At 43.8% G+C, this 11,774-nt stretch overlaps 1 protein-coding gene across 15 annotated transcripts in view; it reads right to left on the bottom strand.

Moving 5' to 3' along the window:
• Positions 1-3,692: 3,692 nt before the first annotated feature.
• Positions 3,693-11,774, bottom strand: part of ANK3 (ankyrin 3) — a 344,913-nt gene continuing 336,831 nt past the window's right edge. For 7 of the 15 annotated variants that reach the window (XM_040702299.2, XM_040702301.2, XM_040702300.2 and 4 more), the window contains 2 exons: positions 7,132-7,224; positions 3,693-5,087 (listed from right to left, as the gene is read on the bottom strand). In XM_040702299.2, coding sequence (XP_040558233.1) covers positions 7,156-7,224 — 69 coding nt within the window. In that variant the 3' untranslated portion in view covers positions 3,693-5,087; positions 7,132-7,155. Of the gene's footprint in view, positions 5,088-7,131; positions 7,225-9,076; positions 9,137-9,254; positions 9,339-11,774 lie in introns of all 15 variants that reach the window. The other 8 variants (XM_025151500.3, XM_040702293.2, XM_040702296.2 and 5 more) reach the window with 4 other exon arrangements.

Below are 11,774 nucleotides of genomic sequence, written 5' to 3'. Positions count from 1 at the left end.
CGTATCAACAGTAGAAATATTTGAATCAAATATATTGCTTTCGCGAAGAATTGGAAGAGGTATGTTCAGAGATTTCATGCAAACTGTAATGTAATTCCGGGGGTCCATTAATCAGCTGGAACAACTTCTGTAACAATGCAATTGTATTAAAATGTTCGGCAGTTACGGAGTGAAAAGCAAAAGAGCAACTGAAGCTAATTAACCCAGGAACAATTCTTTGCGGTACTCAGGAGTATCCGACTGAAATTGAGAGGGGAAAAAGGAAAGTCGCTGTTGCATTAAAATGCAAGTAATGGGAAATAAACTGAAGCAGGGTCAAAAAGAATGGTGACTTGTATACAAGCCAAAGGAGAATGCTGATTGTATGTAGGGACTTCACCATCTTCTGAGGGTTGCTGAAAGGGAGAAACCCAGATTCGAGAAAGATGTGTACATGCAGAAAAGAAAACTAATTCACCGATGCTGTGAATTAAGTTGTTTATTAATGCAGGATGTCTCCTAAGAAACAGTTCAGGCTAAAATAAGGATGTGGCGCTTTCTTTTTCCGACCAACAATTACTTAATCAGAAACTCGTATTAGAAAAGGAGCCTCTCTTCAGAACAGAATATTGGGATTGTGAGCATTTTCCATGCGGCAGCAATCCAGCAGAGTGCATCTGCAGCTCTTGGGCTTTTCTTTCCTATTCTTATTTTCCCAGGGATTTCCCCCCCCCCCCCCCCAAAATATGGAATAGGTTTGTTCTTTTGTTCTGGCCTTGCCATAGCAATACCCAGCTTCTGGAGGCTTTCCAAGGAAACTGGTGAACAGTGGATTGCTGTGCGTTGCTGTTTTATTGACCAAATGGCTCTCAATAATTAGCGTGATGGGAAAAGTACCAATAAAACCTTCATGATAAATCTTTGCTTTCCTCCAGGATTTAGGGTCAGATTATAGAGCCATGCACAAGTAGTGCACTGTTTTTAGCATCAGCAGTCATGAAAACCATGGCACGTACATAAGATTTTTCTTGAGCAGCTCATTTTTCTGTCCTTCACTAACCTTTTTCTCTTGTGGTAATGGATTATGTTTTATGGAAAGCACTTTGTAGCACGCAGGGTCAAAGTTTTCCATCTTCCCCCTCCCTCCCCGTGGGTCTGCATCTCAGTTGGAAAATCACTGCTCTCTCAACAGTGAGAACATTTTCCTCCCCGCTCTCCCTGTAGGATGGGGCCCGTCCTAAACACATAGGCCCTGTTTGCTCTGCTGCACCCAGCCCAGCCCCATTTTGCCTCTCCCCACGTCTCTATGCCCAGTGCCCCAGCCTGCTCCACAGCTTCCTAAGGAGTGGGAATGACCCAGAGCTGCAGCAGCACAGAGGCTTGCACTGGCTGGGCACCTGCCTTATGTGGGCACAGGCTTTGTGTGACCCCACGGAAGGCCCTGCCTTTAAAGATGTTGTTAAAAACTCCAACCCCAGACTTGCAGTCCTCTACACCCAGCTGGCCATGAGGCTGGTGCCTGGCCCTGGCACCTCTGGGCTGCCCCAGGTGACCAACTGCATGTCAGGGCTTGGGAGAGAGCAGCAGCCCCCCTGTAGAGCACAGCATGATTGCCTGCACCGTGCACACTACAGACAAAAGCCTGTGTTAAACAATCCCCCAGGAAATTAGCATTAATTAGCAGGGTGCTGCAATCCTGCAAGCTACTGCCATTTGTCCCACTAATGCCATCTCTGCACTACAGGAGCTCTTAAGATTTCTGACATTGAAACTATCACCAGCTTCAAATAAAACTTAATTGATATTCTTTCCAAAATGGAAAAAGCACAGGAGAATATTATGCAGCATTGTTATTAGGTAGCGCTAAAACAAAGAGCAAAGGCTACAAAGACCACCATATTCAGCAATCTGATTTATTGTTACAGATGCAGCAACAGCCCCATGGCTTACAGTTCTGCCTCTAAGGAGAACGTTCTCACTAGAGGCAAAATGAATAAAAGACAAAAGCAGATATTAGATGCACCTCACTGGGGCTGTCTGCACTGGACGCTGGCACTGGCAGTATTTCTTTTAAAATGCTTGTGCTTCAACCTTGTTGTTTTTTTTCCCCAAATATCCTGAGCTACTGCTGAAGTCAATGCATTCAGCGCAAAACAAATGGACACCCACAAAATTCCGTCTGTGCAACACCTACTGGGAAATTCACAACTCTGGGAATGCAGCTGCAGACTTCCAACTTTCCCTGCCTCCTCCGAATCGAAGCTTCATGGGCTGGGCCAGGGAGGCAGCAAGCAGCAGCAGAGGCAGCCTGCACTGCTGGCAGGAGACTCACCCGCACACCTCTGCTACACTGCGCAGGCAACACTGCTTTTCTGTCTAAGGAGACCTTCCGCCTACCAGAACTGCAGTGCCAGCTTTTCTCCTTGCATCAGCACTGAGAGGTGACCAGAGGATGGAGATGAATCAAATCAAAGTCCTGTGTTCTGGATGCTGCTAGAGATGAGTGAGGCTCTTCGACACTGCTGCTCACGCATTCATGCTGCTGGCCGCTGCAGCCTTTGTATCCAACTGTAGAGTGATACAATAGTAAATATACACAGCGCTCACTTAAAACATTCATTTTTACCCAAACGGCATGGATACTTACGACTGGGAGGGAGGCAGCTGGATGGAGAGGTCTCCGGGAGCACGGGCACTGCTGGTCTGTGACCTGCCATCAGATGTTTTTGGTCTTCACTGGCGTAAAAGGCATTTTCCCTGCAGACTTGCTCGTGTCTTAAAGCTGCCAGCATTGTACCGGCAGTACCCTGAGCTAGACGGAGTGTGCATGGCAACACAGATTGACTGCTGAAATTAGGAGAAACCCTTCATTTGCTGCCACTGCTTCAAAAGCTCACAGCCCTAGTAACTCTGAAGCACTGACAAACAAACCTGCTACGCTCCGCCAAAGCCGAGTGCTTTTCACCAGATAGGCTTTGCTTACTGATCCCAGGTGAGGACTGGCTCCTGAGCTTTCAGTACAGCACAGCTCTCACAAGCGGACTGAGCCCCATCTGCAGCAATGGTGCTTCCTCCGGTGCCAAGGTAGGGTAAAATACATCTTTGTCCTACCTTCAAAGTCAGGTAAAGCCAAACCTTCAGCACTAAAAAGTATTTATTGTGCTCAAGCAGAAGACCGCATTCCAGCAGTGAGTGTGTATTGACGCTACTTACAAAACTTTATGTTTATATGTAAAGGTCCACCACCGATAACAGACTGGAAGTGCATGCAGTATACAAGAGATGTACACTTCATTTCCATCATCTGCAGTGGGTTCGTTATCGGTCTGACTGACACACACTGGGAACACAACTACTTCTGGTAGTGATTTTCCTGGTGTTCTCAGTAGGGTGAAACAAATTAAAAAGGTCCAGATCTAACATGTGTTGGAGAAGAGGCTGTGCGTGACCTACTGCACTGGTTCTTCCCCCAGGTCTGAGGTCTCCCGTGTCCCAGAGGTGGGGGTTCCTGTTTTGTACTGAGGATGTGCTGGCTGTTGGATCTTACTTCTGTTCCAAGCACTGTGGGACAGCCTGCCTGTCACGCTAGGAAGACGAGGAGGTGAGTCACACAAGAGAAACAGTGGAAAAGAAGCAAAACACCAGGGATGATTAACAGCTGGCATTCTGAAGACTCTTCTGTCGGGTACAATAACACCGCCGAATACACATTATCCAAGAGTTTTAACACAATTTATTTTATGCTTAAATAATCAACTAGATCATCCAGTGTTTGTTTTTTTTCATACATATGTAATTAGAGCTATTATCAATGAATGCTGTTTCCATATGAATATAATCAACAAATTAAAGTATTTCACCAAAACCCAAATAAAAATGCCCTTTAAAACACAGCAGCCTTAACAACCTAATATTACACTGCTAGGATGATTACAGATGATTGGCTTACTGAAAGATTCTACATCTTATAGCCAGTACACAATACAGTAATAATTTTACAGCGTGCTGCCAGTCTATTAGCTAATAATTTCTCTTCAGTTCATTTAAAAATATCCCAAACTTGTGCCCACTGGAGCACCAACCCACTTCTAAAGCTGCAAGCATTACCCCCGTTATAAAGCGAGAACAGATAGCACCCCCCTCCCCATAATGCAACTACTGTATATGTTATGGTTTTTAGGTCATTTCGTTGAAAAATTGGCAACAGCAACAAATATTAGATGAAGGGCTTTGTGTTTACAGATAAAATCTTATTTTTCATGTCGCAGTATAGTGTTTGCAAAACTGGAAAAGATTTAATCAAAATAAGGTGAAACACATGCATCAAAATATTAGTACTCTGAAGAAAAATTTTCACAGAACTACAGAATTCCTCATTTTGGGAATCATTTAAATTTGCAGCAGATTTTAAAGATTTTTTTAAAATCAAGCTAGCGTTTTTGCATATACAAACATTATAATTGCTAATATACAAGAATCCGTGAAGATACACCCAGAATATCCCTGTAGGTGCAGCTGTTTGAGACACCTAGCCTGCTCAATGCATTTGCAGTATTCTGTTTGTGATCGAAAAGGCGGTGCCTTATCAACATCGATTCTATTCTGTTAGAATTTATACAGTGTTATTTATTTACAGCGAAACTACCGATGTTTAAAAAAGAAACAACTAGTGTTTTATACCCTGACAGTTTGGGTCCGAGAAAAATAAGGCGAGCTGTTGTGGATTTTAGTAATTTGAGTGTCTTTCCATGGTTTAACCATTTCGTCTTCGCACATCCCCTCTAGCCACAGGAATTTATTTCTTTTGTGATGACATCAAACTGCTTGAAATAAGCTGTTAACAGCATGACATCTTGTATATACACTGCATCGTTAACTGCGCACTCTCCAATCCTGTGAATGAAAGTGAATTTCCATGCTCTGTAAATTGGCTCATGCTAAATTAATTTTTTGTTTCTTGGTTTTGTTTTTGCTTTTGCATAAAAACCATGCGGTTAATGTGTGGAAGCAGCAAACACACGCACACTTTTATAGGTGAATGTTTAATTCCTGTTGATTTTTCTTCCGTGACTGTCCCTCTGGAATACTGGCAGTAAAAGCACACGGTCCTACAGGAAGCAAAGAGAGCACAGGGTCATTTCAGAGTACCTCGTCAGAATCAATTTCATGCCTTTCCCTGACTAAACGTAATAGTCCTAATTGGCATTATGGGATCCTGTAATGGGATAAATCATACAGTTTCTAGGTATGTAATGAAATTAGCTGAGCTCCTAGCATGAAGGGAAAATGCATCATCCACAGACATCCACGTTGCTCATGAGCTGATTTACAAATATGTTCGCAAGACACTGCATTTCATCGGCCCAAAGTAACAGCACTTCAGTAAAGATTACAAGAAATCTATGCTCCCTATGATGGAAGATATGATGAAGCACTGTCTCCACAATGACAGAGCAACTTCCTTCACAACGCACTTCTGTTTGTTACTTGCAACCACCCGTATTGGTCTAAAACCTGCACTCCTTGCACATCCACCTCTCTGCCTCTTGGGGAATGTGACCGTAAGAGGCAGGAACGCAGAGGCAAGCCCTCATGAGGCTGCACAGAGGACAAAGTGAGGAAGAAGAGCTGCCACACACCTCTTCCGCCTGGCTCATGTGAGTGGCACAGACCTGTTTACTAATCAGGTCACAGGTCCACGTGCATTCTCTGGGAGCATTTGCACCCTGCTATGCTAAAACAATGTGTCCTTGCCCACACCTATAGCGGACACCAATCTATTCTGTAGCTAAAAGCTGTGCATTCACAACGCAGCAGCCAGACAAGCTCGCACAGTGCTTGGCGGAAACCTGTCCTGCACTTCTGAAGAGCTTCATGCAAAATGTTGTGGTTTTTCCTTTAAACTTGTATTTTGCAGTGGGTTCATTTGCAATGGTGACAGAGCCATTTTTGCAGTAAAAATGCAATTTTTTTTCCTAAAAACAAACAAATGAACAAACAAAAAACAACAATTTAAAAGAAAAGCAGCACCTCTGATCCCTACAGAGGACTTTTTGTTTTTCTGTGACAAAGAAAGCATTGGGCTATCAGAATCCCTGTTCTGTGAAAATACATCCACTGCCAAATTCAAACTGAACTTCTGCAGCAGGCACTTGGCTGGGCTAATGATTACTTAAGGCACCTTTGCTCGGTGCTACCCCATAAAGCCCTCCCCAAGATCCCACACAGTGAGTCGCAGCAGTCACGAATGGCACTTAGAAATCAGTACGGTCATGTGGCTTTAGGAGGGCATATTACAATGGATGAAAGGGACTAATGGCTCAAGAGACTCTGCTTCTGTTCTTTACCTCCACACCATTTGGTATGTTCAACAGGTCCTGTTTATTCTGCTCCTTAACCCTGCAGTCAATCCTTTATGAAAATGATAACACAAACTTGCACTTCTTAAACTCCTCTGCCCACTTCCTAAAAGCCACCAAAACTAAGAAAAACTCTGAGTGGAAAAAAGACTAACACAGTAAATACACACGCTGTGTGATTACAGCCATAGACAAAGCAGCTTCTGGCTTCACGGGCTCCTGAGCTGCTGCAATAGTGTCAGCCTGTGGCATTTGTTTTCACTTTGGGAAGCCCTTCTACTGTCAGCTGCTTTTTTGTTACAGTCATTTAGGTTGCATCAATAAAATCTACAAGACACATCTGGTAAGGACTCTTTGTTGGCAATTATTTAGACACTTCACTGGCTTTCACAAGGTCACTGACTTGTGTAACTGCCCGTAGACCACAGGTTCAGCTGTGGAAGAAGTCTTTCCCTTCCAGTACATTTACTTGTACGCAGCTCTCTAACTGCTGGTGTCTAAGTCCACTTTTAGGAGCAGAAAATACTGTGGATTATAAACTACTCTTTGTAAAACTACACATTCTTACACATGGCATAGTTTTGCTTTGCTTATGTTCCAACAGATAAAGCTCAGTTTCTGTATGCGAACTCAAGGTCACATTCTCCTTACAGGACAGAGGGTCATCTCCTCAGCTTTGCAGCTCAAAAGCAATGCCAGGAAGCAATAAGCAAGCCTTTACTCTGCTCAGGTGCCAGTTCCTTGTGGTGCAGTGCAAAAGGCTTCAGAAGGAAAGAAAAAAGATGAAACTGACCGGTCAGTGGTTGGCTTTCAGCTTTCACGAGTAACTTTTCTTCTCCACGTGTCTGACTTCTTTCTTTGTCTTAACCTTGTAAGCTTCGCCCTGCTTTAAAGGAAAGGTATAAACATTAACATAGCCTGTGGAGAGCGCTCACAATTATCAACCTACTTACAAACCAGCCTCCACATTTTGCTGTAACAGGATAAGTAAAAAGCAGTTAAATCACATTAATGCTTCATTTCAAAGATAACACACAATCTGCTTATCCACTCTGCTGAGCTGCAAAAGCACAGGCCTGAAATATCATCTTCAGGTAGATAACACAGGTCTACAATTTGGGAACGAGCACGTGGGCTGGAGCACGTGGGCTGAGCCCCTGCCATCAGCTGCAGCTGGATTTGCCACCATCGTCAGGGAAAAATCAGTCTCCAGTCATTGCCCTGGGCCAGGGTCAGCGGGCATTTCTGAGAGGTTAGGGCATGGCTGCTGTTGTGATGATTCACAATGTCTGTGCTTTAATGTGAGCAGGTTAGTAACGGAATAAAGGAAAGAGGATGAAAGCAGCAAAAACCATCCCCAAAGCAGAGCGGAAGTAAAACCAATGGTAGTGACAAGCAGTGCAGGTTTTGGTGTCTTTTGAACAGCAAACACCAAAACGAAGTTCATCTGCGCTCATTAAAAATAGCTCAATAATCATCTAAAAATAAATCCTCCGGTAATCGCAAGCCTCATTCACATCAGAGAATGCATGTGTTTATGTGTGGCTATCGGCAGGATTTACCCCCTGGCTGATCTGCATTGATTTATTTGTAACTATTTGTAGTTTCCGAGTACTCTAATCTGGTGCAGCACAATTCTCCTCTGCTGGGCAGAACCAATACTTTCCCTGATAAAGGACAGAGAAAGAGAGGATGGAGATATGGTTTGCTTTTTTTTTTCAACTCTCTTCTACTTCTGTGCTCCCTGCCTGGTTTTTTAGTCTTCACTATTAGCAGAATAAGAGTATTTTTTATGTTTATTATGTTTTTGAGTCTTCAATTCTGTCTTCACTCAGAAAGAAATTCCACTGACCCACTGACAATTTAACTGGAGCAACGCCCTCCTGCACAGGGCTTCCAATTTTAACCGCCAGGGACAGAGCCCTCTCCTGATATTTGCTTATACAGGGTACTATTACATAGGTACGTTCATGTGACCCCACTGTCTAGCAAGGGGTTATTGCACAGGTGAGAGGTTGGTAGGGACCAAGCTGGGGCTTGTTCCTTTGGGCTGGTGAAAAACCAACACTGCACACCTATGGGTGTAAGGCACAACTGCAGCAAGGGCTTAGCTTTACTCACAGACACTGCTCATTTTGATGAAACACAAAAGAACCATCATAGAATCACAGAATGGCCTGGGTTGAAAAGGATCACAATGCTCATCTAGTTTCAACCCCCTGCTATGTGCAGGGTCGCCAACCACCAGACCAGGCTGCCCAGAGCCACATCCAGCCTGGCCTTGAATGCCTCCAGGGATGGGGCATCCACAGCCTCCTTGGGCAACCTGTTCCTGTGCGTCACCACCCTCTGTGTGAAAAACTTCCTCCTAATATCTAACCTAAACCTTGCCTGTCTCAGTTTAAAACCATTCCCCCTTGTCCTAAAGGGCCTTTAGGGCCAAAAGGCCTTGAAGTTGTTTTAAACACGTTGCCTATTTCACATAAACAGACCGTAATGCTTTTGTGTGGAAGACAGAACTCTGTGAGGCCTCCTTGAAACATCCCCTACCAGGAAACAAGATGAAGAGAAATCCCTGCCCCTAGCCCCCAACGCACAACTTGTCAATAACTGCAAGCGCTGCACTTTGCCAAGGCTTCTTGTTAAATGCAAACCTCCAGCCCTTTAGCATCACTTTCTAGCAGTCAACACAACCCTCTGCATTTACTGTTATTTCCTGGCAGCCCCCATTCCATTACCATTTCACCAGCTTTCCTCTCATGTGGGATAACAACACGCCTTACTACCTTCCGGGTGATCTGTAGGAAGCAATACATGAAAAGTAACGATTTTTTTTCCTAGACTCTGAAGGGGGAAAGTATATTAAAAGAAGTTACTTGAATACAAAGACAGAGCAGTGATGTAATTCATGATTACTTTTCTTGTGATGACGTTGCCTTCTTCGTCGGTAAACTGCTCCTCTGTTACAGATTCACCAGGAATGTTTTTTGCTTCCTCACCCTAAAGAACGTGTTATAAGATTAGCAATATAACCTATGTTCTGCCAAACCCACACATATTTCCACACCAATCCAAGCAACAAGCACGTTAGCTTCGTCTTTATGTAACAGATTGCTTTATGTCACACAGATAACGTGAAAGCCGCTGTAATATAACATGCCAGTACCTGTGCATTTATTCCACAGAACTTGTCATTAAAACATGTAGCAAACACCTGGCGTGTTCCTCTGACCAGCTAATTCATTACATGAAGCTCTCTGGGTAACAAATAGTCTTTCTGTCAGCCTGAGTTGTGTGAGATGGCACAAAGTCATGACAATAAAATCTCTGAACAGACATCCATTAGTGGGAGGCTTCTCAGTGCTCATTCAGCACAGGAACGTGTTCAAACACCAAGTAAGGAGGGAGAAAAATTGGGATTTTAATGACAACTCTGCCTATTGCTCACTAAATGCCGGGTCTTCAGCATGTACACAGAAGACAAGACTGCTCAGTATTCACAAAATGGAAAACAGTGGAAGGTAACTTACATGAAACCTTTTCTGGCACAGCATCAGCGCCCACATGCAGAGCAGTGCCAGCAGCCTGCTGCACAGTGTACTGAAACCGACAGCACTCCATCCACCAATTCTTGTAGCAACCACAATTTATGGGACCAGTATAAATAAATACTCTACCGGCTGTGCTAGGGCCAAATACTACAACATGAATTGTTGCTGAAGTTATAAATAAATGAAGTGACTTCAGAGGCTAAGGCTAGCTGGCAGCTATCAACTTATGTTCCGGAAGAACACTGACAATTTTACCTCAAAAAACATGTTTCCAAATGTGGGCGCTGAAGTAAGCACAGCTTTCGAAGCTTCAGAAATATCCATCACCTGTGCTTAGTTTGTATGAAACAAATATAATGTAGAATTATCTTCTGGGACTAGAAAACTGAGAAAGAAAATTGCACCCAGTTCATACATACTGTTTTCCATGCTTGGATCACAGTGAGAAGAACACAGCTGAAATTAATATGATTACTCATTCTGGTGCTGGGGAAACTGGGGCACACAGCAATATGACACCGTTATTTTGTTCATCTATCTTTTTTAACATTAGCAGTCCTTACTTGCTGGCCTGCCTATGAGAAACAACCACATGCACCAGCTACCCTTCCCAACAGGTGTAGGCTGCACTAAAATCAGTGTTCTCCCACCCGTAAGTGCAGCCCATAGGAAGGAAGCATTTTTGGCTGTGTTTGTGAGATTGTGGACAAATCTGGGCTCTCTCATCTAAAGGACTAAACCATGTTCAGAAGTCAAGGCTGCACATGACTTGCTTTTTCCATCTGCTTAGAGCAAATCGGTAGCACTCAGATCTGAGATGGGCAGGGAACTCTCCCATTTTTTCCCCCTGAAATCTTTAATACAAAAAAATAAAAGCCTTAAAACTTTTCTTCTCCCTTAATCCTCAACCCACCACGGGAAAAACAGTAAGTAGAGGAAGGAAGTGGAAAAGCTATTACACAAAGCATTTTATGTCAATATTAACAGCAAAATAATGTTTGAATTGAGATTAATTCAAATAAATGTCAAACCTTCATAATGCTTTCAAGTATTAAGAAGCGCCTGGCAAATGTAATCCACATTTACTGTTGTCTGCACACTACGTAGCTATCTTCGTAAGCTCCTGGCACTGCTTTACAGTGAGTAAATACAGTGAAGCCATGTAGTACAGCTTCTTTCAATATGCACCTTAAAGTGTTAGGTTTGTATGTTATTTCTGGGTGCTAGAACAAATAAACCTTCACTTTTGTTCACAAGGCATTGGCAGTCTTCTATAGGCCATGGTCTTACAGTTTCCTTGATTCAAATATACGACACCAGGGAAAAGCCACACAAAGGTACTGAGGAGCTCAGTGAAGCTCTGCCACCAACCACGTCTCTGGCCAGTACGTGCCATTACTCAAAAGTGCAGAATTTCTACTTATTTCATACTGATAGCTGTGTTCAAATTATCAGTTGATAATAAGTAATTACACGGGTTTCGACATATTTCCTTCTCCTGTGCTTTCGTTGAGTATAGTGAAATGGTACAACTCACTGAACTGCAGCACCTCAGGAAGCACTGCTGAGGGATAGGCAGCCTGTCCCCATGAGACATCCCTGCCCTGGGATGCTTGGCTGTGGGGGCATAGCAGCAGCTTGGCAAGCAGACAGCAGAACAAGCAGCTGCTGAAGCTCCTGAGACTCCTGGATGGAGTCTCAGATGATAATTCATGTCCCAGAAGGGCTCTGCAATGGAGATCCTGGAAGGAGAAACTAAATACCTGCCTAAGCACCAACATTACGCTGTGCACAGTAAGTGACTCAGTGAGTGGGCCCCACTGGGAGCCAGCTCCTTCCTTTCCCATGAGCAAGAGAGCAGAAATGAAAATGGCACAGGGACGGC

Source organism: Gallus gallus, chromosome 6 (genome assembly GCF_016699485.2).
Source record: "Gallus gallus isolate bGalGal1 chromosome 6, bGalGal1.mat.broiler.GRCg7b, whole genome shotgun sequence".
NCBI classification, from domain to species: Eukaryota; Metazoa; Chordata; class Aves; order Galliformes; family Phasianidae; genus Gallus; species Gallus gallus.
This window is presented reverse-complemented; position numbering and strand designations above follow the sequence as displayed.